The sequence below is a fragment of the Mytilus californianus genome, unplaced genomic scaffold (assembly GCF_021869535.1).
Source record: "Mytilus californianus isolate M0D057914Y unplaced genomic scaffold, xbMytCali1.0.p SCAF_9, whole genome shotgun sequence".
Taxonomy (NCBI): domain Eukaryota; kingdom Metazoa; phylum Mollusca; class Bivalvia; order Mytilida; family Mytilidae; genus Mytilus; species Mytilus californianus.
The window spans coordinates 7,666,330-7,683,617 of record NW_026262745.1 but is presented as its reverse complement, the minus strand read 5'-3'; the positions used below and the strand labels follow the sequence as shown (position 1 = coordinate 7,683,617).

General features: G+C 33.1%; 1 protein-coding gene across 1 annotated transcript in view; it reads right to left on the bottom strand.

Annotated features, from left to right (window-relative positions):
* Positions 1 to 1,391, bottom strand: part of LOC127715766 (cyclic nucleotide-binding domain-containing protein 2-like) — a 31,366-nt gene extending 29,975 nt beyond the window's left edge. The window contains exons 1-2 of the mRNA XM_052221913.1: positions 1,341 to 1,391; positions 411 to 596 (exon numbers count right to left, since the gene is read on the bottom strand). Coding sequence (XP_052077873.1) covers positions 411 to 596; positions 1,341 to 1,391 — 237 coding nt within the window. The remainder of the gene's footprint in view (positions 1 to 410; positions 597 to 1,340) is intronic.
* Positions 1,392 to 17,288: the final 15,897 nt, after the last annotated feature.

Below are 17,288 nucleotides of genomic sequence, written 5' to 3'. Positions count from 1 at the left end.
CCATAATCAAAAACTGCATGGTAAAAAAATTTATATTCACATAAATGTAAAATTCAATAATCCGTTGTTGCAATCTACATGTATTTGATGATTTTAGACTTCACCATTTTAGTAGATTGTCTATCAACTTTCTAGTAAAAGGTAAAAACTCTAATATTGTGTAAAAGTCATAACTGAAGGAAAATAAATCCAAGACGATGTCAATTGTTGGTCGATATCGGTCATGTTAATTATTTTAAAAGTAAACGAAAAACGACAGAGGACGATGGAAGACAAGCAATAAATCACATGGACAAATGGACCAAGTGAGAACAAAAATCTTTTAATTGATTTTTTTTAATGTTAATTAAAAAGAACAATTATCTTTAAATCTGCATATTTCCATCAAAAATCTATTTTGCCAATCTTACCTCTTTTCTGCATGCATAGTCGCCAGGATCAAAGCTGAGACCATGGAGTCCATATATTCTCTTTGTTGTTAATTCATCATGATGAGCCCATGACAAAACTTCATTTCTTGACGTGTTCTCATTTGTTCTTATGACTCTTAAAAGTATCAGTACCGTCTTAACAGCACGCCTGAATCGGTATCTTGACTGTTTAAAAGATATTATATAACAAACACCATAAGGTTAAGTTGGGTAACATTAAGACAAAACAATGGACATTTGATAATACTTTTTTGTTTTTTAATTATTTCGATTGATTGCGAAGAAATATCAGCTCCATAGGGGTGGTAAGCAATTTACAAAGAACCCATGACTTGATAGCTTTTGGAAACTGCTGTTTTCACAAGCTACATGTATATATATGTATAAATATATAAATATAAAGACCTTATTTTAAGATAAGGTATTATGAATACCCCTTCAAACCAAGATTCGTGCTGTTCTCAGACTGCTTATCACGTCTTTACATTAAATCCGTTGGAGGTGTACTGAATTGTCATTTTAGTTTAGGAGAACATGGTTTATCTATAAGTTATTATTGTGCTCTGAATCGCTTGCAATAACTGTGTTTACTCTTTAGTTAGTACTTTCTGTCAGTTGACATTTTTATTAGTTTTTGTGCTAAGTACCGATCTAATGAATCAATCCCTTTCCACCTGATTTTTACAGATTGTTCTTATGTTGTAGTGTGACACCACTGTCCCAAACATGTTGAACTCTGCTACGTTTTTTATTGGTCTGTCTTTAGCCAGAAATATGTACTCTAGTGGTTATCGTTGACTGATGGCTGCCATTTTTGTTTTTCGTTCATTATTGTAGTATAAATCAGTCCGTTGGTTTTCTCTTTTGAATTGCTTTACATTTCGTCATACTGGGGCCTTTATGATTTACTATACGGTATGGGTTATGCTCATTAGTGAAGGTCATACTGTGACCTGTCATTGTTCACGTCTTTAACTTGTCATTTTTGCAATGAACATTTGTCAAATATACCACATCTACTTATTTTCATATATAAAAATATGGAGATGTGGTATGATTGCCAATGAGACAACTATCCACCAAAGTTCAAATGAAGTGGATGTAAGCAATTATAAGCAACCGTACGGCCTTCAACAATGCCTTCAAGTTGTCTTTACATTGACTAAATTTGTAATTTTGTATCTCCAAGTTAAGATTAACCAAGCACTCTGAGAGTATTACATGGCAATGCATAGTTTTAGTGCCCTACCGGTTAAAAATCATTGTACTGAAACAAAATGCTAACTTAATCGGTAATTTGAAATATTTTCTATATTAAAAAAAAAATCCAAATATCTCCTGGTACCAATATTAAACACTCGATCTGTTTATCTAATAAAAGTGCGAAAAACTGATCATTTGCGAGAATTTTCTAAGTCCGAAGACCATAACTCTGCATAAACATCAAATATCAAATCAATATTGTCAAGCATGACAAAAAAAGTGCGGAAAACTGATTATTTGCGTGTAATTTTTAAGTCTGAGGACCATAACTCTGCACAAAAAAAATCATCCGACCCGAACAATATTCGAACTTGAACTGTAACTTATCATGGTTAAACTATATACCAAATATCGAAACCAGACTCGAGCTGGCAGCCACTTTTAGCAGCCAATCAAGATAGCAGCCACTTTTTTTCCAGCAGCCAATTTTGATGATGTGTCTAAAACCCAAAAAACTATACAAGACTCAAACGTTCCAAAAATCTCAAAATCTTAGTTAAATATAATTTAACAGCGGAATTCGACAATTCACGGCTTGTGGTGATTCTCAAAAGATTTCAGTCCGTTTTAAATACCAATAATGATAGCAGCCACTTTTTTTTCGGAGGACACTGTTTGTTTAATAAAAAATTGTACAATTTAAAATCGTTTTTTTTCGTTTTTTTTCTCGTTTTTTGATTCCTTATGATTAAGAGGTACAGAAACAATGTAGGAATCGAAATTAAAAATAATCAAAGAACAACTAATATTGTAAATTACATACAAGCTTTCCATACACTCGGCATCCTCAAATATCCAGTATTTCAATTGAAACCATTTTCAATATCAATTTCTGTATATATAAAATGAAAACAATTCGATATACATGTAATGTTAATCTTTTTTTTAATGTGAACAAGTATTTTCTATAAAAATCCTACGTGGACTATTTTGTACGGCATGCGACATTACTAATTTATTAATCTAAAACTGAAATTTTCCTTATCAAATGTGCCATTACAAATAATTGACATATAACTAAAACTGTTGTGGCCTGACGGGCCCGGATCCCAGAAAAAATTTTAAGTGGTGAATTGCCTGGGTTAATACCTTTGGAATGAGCAAGGTCTGGTTCGGAACTTTGCCGTAGGGATATGCCGAGGAGTACCGAATGTGTGGTTTGTATGGAAAATACGTTACGGGGCAACTTTGAACCCCTATGGTGGCCAGACGGGCCCGAGTCCCAGAAAAATATTTCAGTGGTGAATAGCCTGGGTCAATACCTTTGAAATGAGCTAGGTCTGGTTCGGAACTTTGCCGTAGGGATATGCCGAGGAGTACCGAATGTGTGGATTGTATGGAAAATACGTTACGGGACAACTTTGAACCCCTATGGTGGCCAGACGGGCCCGGATCCCAGAAAAATATTTCAGTGGCGAATAGCCTGGGTCAATACCTTTGAAATGAGCTAGGTATGGTTCGGAACTTTGCCGTAGGGATATGCCGAGGAGTACCAAATGTGTGGTTTGTATGGAAAATATGTTCGCCACTTAAATATTTTTACTGGGATCCGGGCCCGTCTGGCCACCACATGGGTTCAAAGTTGCCCCATAACGTATTTTCCATATAAACCACACATATCTCATATCTTACTTAAATCCATTATTTACAATATTAGTTGTTCTTTGCTTTTTTTATTTTTTATTCCTACATTGTTTCTGTAACTCTTAATCATACGGAATCGAAAAATGAGAAAAAGAACGAAAAAAACGATTTTAAATTGTACAATTTTTCATTAAACAAACAGTGTCCTCCGAAAAAGTGGCTGCTATCATTATTGGTATTCAAAACGGACTGAAACCTTTTTGAGAATCACCACAAGCCGTGAAATTGTCGAATTCCGCTGTTAAATTATATTTAATTAAGATTTTGAGATTTTTGGAACGTTTGAGTCTTATATATTTTTTTGGTTTTTAGACATATCATCAAAATTGGCTGCTGGAAAAAGTGGCTGCTATCTTGATTGGCTGCTAAAAGTGGCTGCCAGCCTGAGTCTGGTAATATCAAATCAATATCTTCAAGGATGACGAAAAAGAGTGCAGAAAACTATTACTTGCGTGAATTTTCATAGTACAAGGACCATAACTCTGCACCAAATAAACAAAATGTGCGAAACTGATTTGCCGGACTGACGGAGTGCTTACCTAAAGTCCCCTACGGCTTTGCCGGTATGGGACTAAAAATACGTTATTGCAATAATTTACAAAAAGTAAGTAAAAATAAGGAGGTCTTCTCACTTGATTCAAGAGACAGATTGATTGAATGTTGTCTGTTTAATGTCCAGTGGAAAATATGTCGTGCATATTCAGGATGAAAGTTTCGGATATACTACGTTTATAATTATGCATTATGATATTGTATAGGTTCATTCCTATAAAAGGTAAAATGGCAAAAATACCGAACTCCAAGAAAATTTAAAACGGAAAGTCCTTTATAAAATGGCAAAACCAAAAGCTCCAACACATCAAACGAATGGAAAGTATTTGGTCACGTATACATCATCATCTATCAGTTTGGTTGAATTATTTGTTGGTTGTATTGATTGATTGATGTAAGATCGCTGTCCTTTGCTTATTTGACACATTGTATTTAAACATGATTCAAGTTTTTCTCTCTACAATATCACACAGCGTTATTTTTTTCCAGTAAAATTAATTTAAATCAATTATTGTTAGGTGACGTAAAATAAGTCGAAAAATAATCTTATTTTACATTCTCAAGCCAAGGTTTAAAGATTGATTACTTATTATATGCATAAGTCAAACAGAATGTGATCTTTGACCTATAATAAATAAGCGAAACATTAATATGACAGTACGTAAATCCTCCCTATTGATTTCAGATACGCAGTGATCCTATGATTGCCATTCTTAATTCCATGTTCCGTTGAAACACAAGTTTTAATCTTGTTGACGTTTCCGAATATCTATATTAACCTACAACATTGCAATATCATTATTTGTCTGACAGTCAGCTTAGTGTTATTTTAATAATAATCAGGAAAAAAAGGATGATATGAATTGAAATAGATAAAAGTGCATCATCCACTAACAAATAACATACCCAGTAAAAACACTAAGAAAATAGCAAAAATAGAAAAAAAATAATTTAGTAAGATACTCTCACTGAGTTAGCATAGCGAAAACCGATGCGGGGAATGAATAATATGAAGTTCACAGTGAATGCAATATAAGTAAACCATTAATGAAGTTAGAGCTTCAATAAACAATGTATAAAAACTTGAAAGAATTTTACCATCGCATGTTGAAGTTGATTACGTTGTTATTCGTTCACATTTTTAGATATTATTTATTAAAAAGCATCAAATTTAACAGCGCGGACATGCACGTGCACATGTAATTACATGTAAGTACACTGAGATATAAACTCGCATGATTTATCGATCTATATCGTCGGCACACAGATTATTTTTCGTTAAGGTAATGTTAAATTTTTAGCTTTTATTTATCAAAAGCAAAAAATTGTTGTCCAATATTGTATTCTTACGCGTTTACTTTGTTTTAAATCCGAATAAGCGGGAGTTCGTTTCCTATCTCAAAATCTGAGTGTTGAAAGAGTTTGTACATGATCCTTTTTTTTTGTGCGTGTAAATTTAAGTTGAAAGTTTGCCGCATAATACTCGGCAAAATGTGAGAAATCTCTTACAAATTGTGTAATGTCAATCGGTTGTACCACATGTAAATACCTGCAAAGCAAGCAATTATATTTGCATTTCGTAAGAATGCATGTGCACATATCAGGACTCAAATGGTGTTTTGAATTATTAAACTGTCTATGAGTATCCTTGAATCATGAGGAAAGTTTTGAAAACCAAAAAAAAAACATTTTTTTTTTAATAACAAAAACCAGCTACGACATGCAAAATATATTTGTTTGAAATAGGAATCATAAATGAATACATGTACACATACCAGAATCCTATTCTTGAATTGTGGTGGAAAGAAATTATCAAGAGAAAGAATGCGTCGCATCCGCCTCCCGCCTTTTCTATTTAATTGTCCCTGTGCTTTCTTCCCGGTCATAGACGAAAAATTCTGCGTTGACTTTGTTTTAAACAGCGTTCTTTTGTCGAAATTGGAAGCATTTATAGCTGGAAAAATCACTTCTGGTATTGGTTGTTGAACATTCAAACTCAATCGACGGTTCACTACGTTATTGACGATTGACGGAAGTCTTATTTCGTGCGGTTTCTGTATATTTAGGCTCATTCGTCTAGAGACACATGTTTTATTGTTCTCAAATAAATATCCATCATAACTATTTCTATTAAACAAATCTTCCTTAAATAAAACTTTTCTTTTATGCGGAAGTGCATCTGACTTGCTTCTTCCCTTTTCCTTTGACTTTTTATTCAAAGATTCCGAAAATTCACTAAATTTTCTATTCCGAAAATTCATGGTTTACGTTTTAACTCTCCTAACATATAAGTGTCAATTTACATTCTCTTAACAAGAAACTAATAACTTTTTGATAATAACTTTTTCCGATACATTACCTTTATACTATTATATTAAAATACCCCTATATCTTAAATCTATGATCATGATCCTTTAATTTCATCTGTTTGAAACGTAGAAAAATGTTTCTTATCAGCCGCAATTCTGTTAGAAATTTAAACATTTTAATAACTTGGAGTATTAAATCAAATTTCATACCGTCTTTTGCGTCAATGGCAAAATATTAAAGCGAATATAGGTACTAATTTATCAGAACAACGAAAATTTCAAACAGAGTTTAATCGTAATTTGTTGAGATTTTTCGATACAATCGATCGAATTTCACTAATCAATATTTGGCTATAAGCTTACCCAGCCTTTGACGACTGACTGATGTACGATTTTTGTTATTTAGTAATGTACTTATCATTCTGCTCCTGACAACTAATTCTGTCATGAAAAAAAATAGACAGGCTAGTGATACTAATGTATGATAATTATCCTAGATACCACATGGATTTAATTAACATGGTTTACCCACTTCAACATATATATTCTTCATTGGAAATAACAAATAATGTAATAACATTAGCATATAGTGTAATAAAGGAGATATAAGGTATGTGTCAAAGAGACAGCAACACAACGACAAGAATAATAAAAAGGCATCTAGATGGCAACATAAGTCTTAAACAATAAACAGATGTACATACAACAACTACCTGGTCTATACAGGTTGTCAATAAATTAAACATAAACTACGAACGATCTGAAATCAACACCAAATTGTTCAAATAACACAGAAAAAAATAAAACACGAATATAAGTACATTGTACAACATCTAACAAGGGAGTTCCCAGCTTTACACAGACAGTAGTCAAATTTTTAAAACCGCCAGCAAAAAGAAGTTTCAATCTGATATTTTAGATATTTATCATTTCATTTTAACTGTTTATAATTTTTTCTTCATCTTTTATATTTGTAGGTTGTTCTCCATATGTGAGTAGATAAAAGTCGAGTTGTTTTATCTGAGTGTTCATGGGAGGCTCTTTGCGAAAAGCGAAAAGCGCTTTGGACGTACCAAATCTTTACAGAGCTATTTCCATTGTTTTGTTTGTGTGTATATATTAAAGTCGAAAAAGGAAAGGCAAAGTCTACCTCTCTAGTTATTATGTGAGAGTATATGTTGGGTTCTAAGTGAATTGTCATTACCTTATTCCTTTATAAAGCAGCTAACATAATGTGATTTACAAACAAAATCGACATTGTTTGGGCTTTGGCAAAAGAAAGTTTCAGAAAGGATCGTATCTCAGTTTCAACTTAACCAATACCAATCAGTCTGAAAATTTTGTAATAACCAAAATCCGAGAGTATAGCTGTAAGTTTGTATTGGTTATAGTGGACATTAAATTTTATAATAGGCGTTTTCAACCATAATTTATGCAAGGAGCAGAGTTGAAATTTTGTCATTGCAACCATTAGGTGTCGCAGTTCCCTGTTCTCAAATCCAGTCATTCATTTTCTATGTTGTCTGCGTACAGGTGTTGCAAGGTGAATATTGTAAATCCTGTTATATATTTTTTTCGAGGGTCCGTACTCGCGTAGAATGGTATTAATGATCAGATTGATTAAAATGTTGATGCACAACGTCAGATCCATTGTCGTTTATGTTTGATCTATGGCCGTACATTCGTTTTACCGCCATATACTGACCTGCAAAAGTTACATTATATTCCATAAACACTTTGGTTGATAAACAATGCAGGTCACTCCTTGTAAAGTTAAATGGTTAGTTAAGTTACTGATGAACTGAGTATCTTGTATAAATTTTAGAGGTTTTACATTTGGATATAACTCAATGCTTTAGTAAAATGATGTGAATGGGACATATCAAATTGGTACATGTAAGCGTATCAAATCTCCTTATAACGAAACACCTGATATTTAAGACCACACCGTCTCCTATTTAGAAGTCTGCGGCTCTTTTCACAAACAATCTTAAGAGTGAAAATACTCGTAAGTCATACACATTTCAGTATAACTTACGATCAATTTTAATCGTAAGATTTTTTGTGAAAAGAGTCGCTGGGTCTTACATTTTTTATTGGGCAACGTCCAAGGCAGTATTCGTTCTTTTCTTTTCAGTTTAGATGAGTGCTCAAAAATCTAGATTAACACCATCACATGTTAAAGTGCCTGTCCAATGTAAGTCATCAATAGACGTTTTTTGTGTATTTAACCAATATGTCGTTAAATGAAATGCGATACCCTGTATTTATCATGATTTTCAATAACATATGATCAAATCACTGAAAGACCCCCCTCTGAAATTATGAAAACTATCATTCTGCATTGACAATATTGATTGATTATTGGTTGCTTAACGTCCAGTGGCAAATATTTCATGCATGTTCAGGACGAGAACAAATACAATAGGTAGGTCCTGCAATAGAGGCCATACGGGATGGAGGTCGGGGAAATTTGGACTGCCACGGTAAATGAGTGTATATTAGAATAAAACAGAAATTTAGCCTTGCAACAGGCCACCTACGGACCCCTCAAAGAGTTGTTGCAAGGGTTATTAACTTGCAAAGAGCGTGGCACTTTCCTTACATGAGGCATCGGATTTAACGTCCCGATTCTGACCGGACGTGGCTGCGAACTTGTGCATCCCGCACAGCCAAAGGGACGCCCAACTTTGGCAAATGTTTTACTGCCGGTCCGAGGAAGACCAATGGTGACCATATTTCTATTCCCCAGTCACCCATGGGGGCATTGACAATACTATCTTGGTGTAAATTAGATAACTCATTCGGGCTAACGCCCTCAAGGTGTATCTAATACATGTTAAGACCTATTAGGTATTTGATATTAGTAGTGGAGGTTTTGATATTAGTAGTGGAGGTTTTGATATTAGTAGTGGAGGTTTTGATAGTACTAGTATCTGTTTAGGGGAGGTTTTGATAGTACTAGTATCTGTTTAGGTTTTGATAGTACTAGTATCTGTTTAGGGGAGGTTTTGATAGTACTAGTATCTGTTTAGGTTTTGATAGTACTAGTATCTTTTTAGCGGAGGTTTTGATAGTACTAGTATCTGTTTAGGGGAGGTTTTGATAGTACTAGTATCTGTTTAGGGGAGGTTTTGATAGTACTAGTATCTGTTTAGGGGAGGTTTTGATAGTACTAGTATCTGTTTAGGGGAGGTTTTGATAGTACTAGTATCTGTTTAGGGGAGGTTTTGATAGTACTAGTATCTGTTTGATTTCAACCAGCGACATCATCTGTATCAAACACAGAAACAAACTTTAATCACTTTCTTTTTTTGTTCAACACTACGAAAACAAGCAAAAAAACATTCTCGTGTAAATTAAGTTAAACTTATGACATTTTAGTGTCAAACAATTTGAATAGGTGCTTGTAATTCATTTAACGATATCAATCTTTTTTGAAGCGCGACGTATGTTTGCATTGAAGTAGGAGTAAATCTGATTACTCTTGTTTTTGAAGGTTTAGCATACGAATAGTAGAATACTACATTATTAATTAAATCTACTGCTTACATCTAGTAGTGGAGGATATACCTCTTAGAAGTGAGAAAACAATGAAATTCTATCAAACTGAATATTGCGTTAGTTTGTCAATATTTGTAATTGTTGTCCAGAGTAGAATATTGTGATGAACGAACTGACGAGTAGAATTTAATTTACTACGAGATTTATCATGTACCAATACTCACGCAATAATCCTTTCGTGGTATGGTTCAGGATTTTTTTTTAAAGAAATCACTACGTCAATCTACAATGTACTGATAACATCGTGTTTTTCACTATGTGAAATAATGTGGTTTGTTGACACATTTGTAATTTTTAACAGGAAAAAGTACTTTGCTAAACAATCATGTCAAAAATGAAAAAAAAACCTCTTTAAAAAATGTATGCGTTGGAAACGCTTTCCTGGGTTAAATTTCATCAGAAAGGCCCTAAGCAGAACATTTTAAAACCAGTGACGTATGCAATGTAAGTACCGACAGACGTGAAATGTATACATGTATATGCTAGTAACATAACAATTATGAGTCAAAAACTATTTCCTTGAATATAATTATTTTTTTAAAATGAATACACGTGCTATCTGGATATCGACACGTGCCTTCGAGCTTTAAATAAAATCATCAATGCAAATATATTAATATATAAACGATATATTGACGTAAATATAATACTTCCAAGATTATATAAATTTCTTGATTAGTCACAAAAGGTGCTATTTTTTTATGCAAACATAACATGTCAAGGCTTCTTTCTTGATTGAATATAAACGTGTGTCACTTTTCGCTGCTTTTTCCGGCAAATACAACAGTTAAGAGCTATAAAAGCAGATGCAGATAAATATTTATATGATTGTTGTTTTGATCAACCTCGTACTTTTAGAGCTGAAAAATAATTGAAGGTCCACAGATACAGATTAATTAACTCAATACAGTAGTTTTGTAATTATATTAACAAGGAAATTACGAGAACTGCAAGATGTATTGTTATGCAATAAAATTTAAAGTGGTAAAAACCCCCACTTTCAAATGTTTAATGAAATCCTTTCCCTCGTGCAATGGGTCGGTAATACATTACATATGATAATTGTATTATTTATCTTAGACAGTTTTATGTTATTTTCTACTTAAAAATCTCTCTTTTCGTTGTTTAAATAATGCAGGACAGTCAGGCAAGAAACGCGCCTCATCCTCATCAATCAATCGAAACATTTACAGGTCGGATCTTCTTTTCAATTACTGTTAGTGGTAAGTTCCTATATTCACACGAACTTTTACGGTAACCTTTTGTTTCATATCTGAAAGTGACAAGTTTAGACAATTTGTGTGAGCAGAGACAAATGATAAACTATTTGTGCTGATATTTTAAGTGTATTTTTCTGGGCCATATCATATTTCAATGTATGTAACTAAAATGGCCTGATAGATGCTTTTACAGTATATTTCCATGATAGTCTTGTAGGTAAGCTTTGTTGTAAAGCGGTTATCTCTGGTAGTTGATATATTGAGAGTAAAGAGTCGATCCTGTTAAAAAAACGGGTTGGATTTTGCATATTTATAAGGATTTGACACTCAGGTTAGCACACTATGCATGAATGGCAGTTGCCTTTTGTGTATTTCCGCCTCAAGTTTCAATTCTCAATTTAACAGGGACTATTTCAGTGTCGATTCCAATTAGACCTATATTCTTTCATTTCAAGTCCACAAGGATGCTATTTACGTACAGTTTATAAAGAAATGGTGACAGTACCCCTGCTTGCCTTACTCGTTGTTTGAAATGAGTGACTATAAAGTCTTTTATATTTGGCTTTTGAAATAAATTCAGAATAGAAATCTTGTATTACTGACCACAATGAGCTTTTTGGGAAACATTCATAAAATTTGGCTAGGATTATTAAATGGTCCACTACAAAGCCTTTTTGCTATCTAATGTCATCAGAAATAAAGAAGGATCTAATGTAATATGCTTGGTTTCAGCTTTTGCTTCGTTGGTGATAAATGCTGCCATTAGCATGCACATTACATTGTACCTCTGTGAATCCAAATTTTTGGGTAGATTGTATGAAGTTAATACAAAGAAATTGTAAAATGGCCTTCGAAGAGTTTGGAGATAACGGTTGTAACTGTAATACCTCTGTAGTTATCATTCGGCTGTTTTCTGCTATTTGGTCAGGTTATTGTCTCTTTGACATATTCCCCATTTCCATTCTCTATTTTATTGATGGACCTCTCCACTTTTCCACTTTTCAGCAAGAATACCAGGCTTAAGATTCCTAGGGACTTTTCGTTCTATTAGATTTCCCAAGGTATTTGTTAAAAAAGTTGTAATCTTCAAAATACTGCTCAAAGCATCGGGTTTCATCTTCAGTCTAAAACAAATCTTGATTGTTTGACGAGATATATGCAGCCTAGAGTATCAAGATTTGCCCTATTTCGTCTAACTAAACTACGAACCTTTTCTCTGAGTCTGGTTTATCTATTAGTTCTCTAAAAATAGTTTTTCTTTCTTTACATACTGTTCCCTACGCTCTTAGCGATGTAAATTTTGTTGAGCAATAATTTTGACTGCTTTTTGAGAGCCTTCTCTACTACTGTTTGCAATCCATAGCCAGTGTTTCACTTTTGCGATTTTCAGTAGCTTAACCACTTTTCTGGAGCCTCTTTTATAAGATTTTGGTTGGTATGGCAACGGATGCAGCCTGTATCGGTGTTCACACACGAACTGCATATCTTCTCCAGTAGGAGAGGCCTGTTTTTGTTGATAGTTGTGAAGTTTGGTGTCGATGGCATTCTATAATTTTTCTAGAAGCATTTTGACCCACACTGGTTTTGGGCGTATTGCTTCCTCAGACTAACGAGTTGATTCCCTCTCGCTCTTTAGTGTCACCATAATGATTGCTGAAACAGAGACATGACTAGAAATGTTCCCTGTACATATTTCTTTGATTCTATAGGTAGTTAGTGTGTCGATATGGCTAGTACAAATGTATATAGTCAATTTGAGATGTATAGAGTCCCAGGAGTGATGATACACAGCAAAAAGTGCAACGCATGTTTTACGTATGTTTTACGTATGGAATACGCATGTTTTAGCCAACATGCGTTATATAACGGCTGTACCAAAACGGGTGTAAAACGCCTGTTTAGAAACGGGCGTAATACATCACGTACGTAAAACATACGTTTTACATGTGTTTTTCGTGCGTTTTCATTATATATTTTTGTGTAACGCAGCCTTTTTTTTCCAAATTAAACTTATTTAACATCCATTTTAAAAACATTTAACTTCAAGAGAATTTCACGTCAAATTGGTCAGGTTATTTTTTTCACAGGATTTATTTTCAATTGTTTCTCATTTTTAAGAGAGCATATATATAAATGGTGTCTAAGCTGATAAAAAAAAAATAACAACAGCATGCTGCAAACATAAATATTTCATAAAGGTTTATCTTTTCATGCTAAACCTTTTAGTACAACATCCTCCTTTAAAAAGCTATTGCAAGTATTATTAAAACTCGACTTTTACACATTACATACATGTGAATCAAGAATTTTAAAAATGCATGTCAAAATGTTCAGGAAAAGTAAACATAAATGAAAGAAATTAATGTGAAATAGTAAAACATTCATTTTACAAGAGAAAGTTCACACAAATTTTAAACATAATTACCAATACGTATTCCACAATTAAAAAAATGTATCTTTTCAAACTATTCTTGTTTCTCAAGATTAGTTTCATTTTACTTAAAAGGTATACTTACAGAGACATACATGTATAATGTACAATTGCATTACAATGTATATGTCTCTGATACTTGTATATCCTTTAAATAAGATCTTTTTCTTTGGCAAGAATCATCATTATGAGTCAATTTAAATGATATTTTCTATCACTGGTTACAAAACACACTCATAGTAATTTATTTTACATTGTAACGCCTGTTTTACGCATGAAAAACGGGTATGCAATTTTTGCTGTGTAAAAGGTTGGTTATTTAGTGAATGTATTTTGAGTTATCACATTAACAAAGGATTGCAGTATTATATTATGCTTATTGTATTTACGTGGAGGCAATATTGTTCTACTGGGGCCACTGGTCACCAAGATTCGATGAGATTTTGAGTATGTTTGTATAGTAGAATCTATGATATCAAGAAATTCCATATATTCAACGTGGAAGTCCTTTGAATTATTTGAGGGAATTGAATCGCCACTGTATTTGATTCTCCACAAGCCCAGTTTGACTGAATGGAATTTAAATGTATAGCTTTACTATAGGTCAAGATTACAGGTGAGAGAACTTGGTGACCGGAGTCACAGTTTTACGAAGATATTTTTCAAGTTTTTTTTTCTCGGTCTTGAAGAGATTATCTGAATTTATATATCTTGAAAATTGAATTCAAAGCAAATATGAATGCAGCAAACAGACAAACTGAGGAGAGACAGGGAATATGAAAATTCTACTCCTTGACAGGTGCCAAATTTTCATGTGGGGAACAAAACAAATCTATAAAAGACCCTTTCAGTGCAAATAAGACGTACAACATCGGGAATTTATCAGAATATCAAAATAGAAATGACAATTGAAATACGTGATTATGTGTGTAATACTTGAACACTTGGCAAACAATAAAATCTCAAAAATCATCATAACTTCAAAAGTGAGTACGTGCTATCTGTACATACTGGCAATTGAAATTAAGTAATCGCCATTAAAAACTTTAAAGTTCTCTCCCTGTTCTTGTTTTATTGTACATTCTATTATATACCTTTACTTCTTCGAATGCTCTAGGCTATAATAATTGACAAGCATCTGCACGGTACATGTACCAAATACTTTAGGTCATCGATCGTCAGTATATGTTGTAGATAAATAATATTGTATAGTAGCCGAAAATTTAACTAAAGAAAAATGTAAAAAAAAATCAAATGGCCTTGGTTCGCAAGTCTTTGAAATGATAAAAATAGATATTTTAACAAATCCATAACAGAAGGTACACAATTGCAATATGTTTTTGAAAAAAGAGAAGATACCAAGAGGTCATAAAAGTTCAAATAAAAATAAGTCATTGTCAATAGAAAAGACAAAAAGACAAAAAAAAAAGTAAACCACTACACAGAAAACTAGTGATTGCGCAAGGCGAGCCCACCAACTCAGGTTGCCGAGGTTCGACAGATAAGTGTGGTAAAATCGTATTTCGAGAGGAATGGATTTCTGCCTAAATTCGAACGTCAGAAAAATTAAATTGAAAAAATTGGATTCACTCGTATATTGATAGTCTTACTGGTATTGGGGACATCGTCCTAAAATGTCTTCGTCCATATCTTTTCTTAGCCAAACACATAAACAAAACAAAAAAAAGCAAAGGCAAATTCTTTAAAAGCTTAGTTTGTTAACAACTTAACCATAGAGTTATGGATAAGAAAACACCATTCTTCTCAGTCGAATAACAGATCAACATGAAAATATCCTTAAAATTGGGCTTCAAGTTTTTACAACTTTGATTTGACTATTTACTTTATTACACTCTTAAAGTCTGGCTAGGGAAAGAAACATCCTTGATTATTCTTTGGTGAAACTGTTATCATTTTGTTATTTGCTTATCTTGGCATAAAGTTGAAATATCTATGAATAAATAATAAGGTTGTAGGTGGTTCCTTTCGTAAATGAAATATAACGTGTGAATAAATTGACGATACTGCAATTACGGTGAATATTGATTCACGACTACTATTATTCCGACAATCGTATGTGCCCTAAGTAGTACTTCTGAGGAATAAGTAAGTGGCTTTTATATATCATACGGCATCATCAGAAAGACTTTTCCACTTTATTTATAGGAATGAAATACCATGTGTAATAGAGAGTATTGCTGCAATTATTCCGGAACGTGATGTCCATCTTATAGATTAATCTGTTATATTTGTCAGGTTTCGTAGCTGTATCGAAGTGATTTATTCAACAATGACATTTCGTTTATCGAAGTCTATTGTAAACAAAACAAAATTACAAAATAATACGTCTGATACAATTTATTACTACCAACTTGAAATTATTTCTAAGAAACAGACTATCTATTGACCCAAGGTTTCGGGTTGTTGGTCCTAAGTTGTTAAAAAAATGAAAACAACACGTTATAAATTTTATGCGTCCGAAGCTCTTTTCTGGATGAACCTTCATCAGGAATATTGAAAGCCGAATATTGAAAGCCAAGGATGTACGAAAACGTAACAGTTGAAGAGCTATATTACCAAAAAGGACCTAAAAATAGCCAAATCCATCTAAGGTCAACTTTGCCTAAGGGAGTTGAAACCTTAGTTTCTAATAATTTCAAAATTTATTACCGGATAATTTTAGGAAGGTTTGTTATAAATCATGTCAGTACCGAAGTACGGACTACTGAGCTGATGATACCCTCGGGGACTGATAGTCCACCATCTGAGGTATCGACCCAGTGCTGTAAAAAATGAAAACAACACGTTATAAATTTTATGCGTCCGAAGCGGTTTTCTGGATTAAACTTCATCAGGAATGCTCAAAGCCGAATATTTGTAAGCCAGGATGTACAAAAACCGAAACAGTTGACGAACTTTATTAACAAAAAGGGCCTAAAAAATAGCCATCTAAGGTCAACTTTGCCTGAGGGAGTTGAAACAATTTCGAAATTTATTACCGGATAATTTTAGGAAGGTTTGTTATAAATCATGTCAGTACCTTAGTACGGGCAACTGGGCTGATGATACCCTCGGGAATTGATAGTCCACCAAGCCTAGGTATCGACCCAGTGCTGTAAAAAATGAAAGGTAGCCCTATCAAAGTTGGTGCAAGATAATACTCCGAACACTAAGAACATCAACCAATGGTTGTTTAAGGAGTTTATACGAGGCTTTCCTGTGCGTTAGATTTCGTTTCAACACATAGTTACATCTGGTAGGTCTCCGTTTAAGCTTCGATTAAATGTACATTGACGTTTAATCATCTATCAAAAATAGTGTAAATTATCTTGTGAAGAAGTATGCAGAAAGAGGGTGCACCGGGATTGTAATAAAAGATTTCATTTATGTGTTGAATCTTAATTAAAAATATATTCTTTATTTCTTATAAAAAAATGTTTTAATATGTAGAAGTGTGTATTGAGTTTTAGGTTGAATGTCTTTTCAAACTAAATGTTCATTGTTTTAGTACATTAACGAATAAGTGAAAAATATACGTCACCAAACAAATATGAAAATAACATTAATTTGTCGGATCAAGTGAACTTAAATTTTGAAGTGTCTGATATAGATTTTTCATTGAGAATAAAACAATACAAATAATAAAACTGTCATTTGTTTTCCAAGGAATCGAATTTCTGACCACAGGAAAGTTCCTTGCTATTAAAAGTGATACCTTCACCGTCCATTTTTTGCGTTTTCAAAACCATCATAATGGTAGTTGATTTCAATTTAAGAAATGTAAGTCAACTGAAGCATTAATACAGCATGTACAAAATTATTATGAAATAATTTTGCGATGTTTTTCATTGTTGTTGTTTACAGTAATATAATA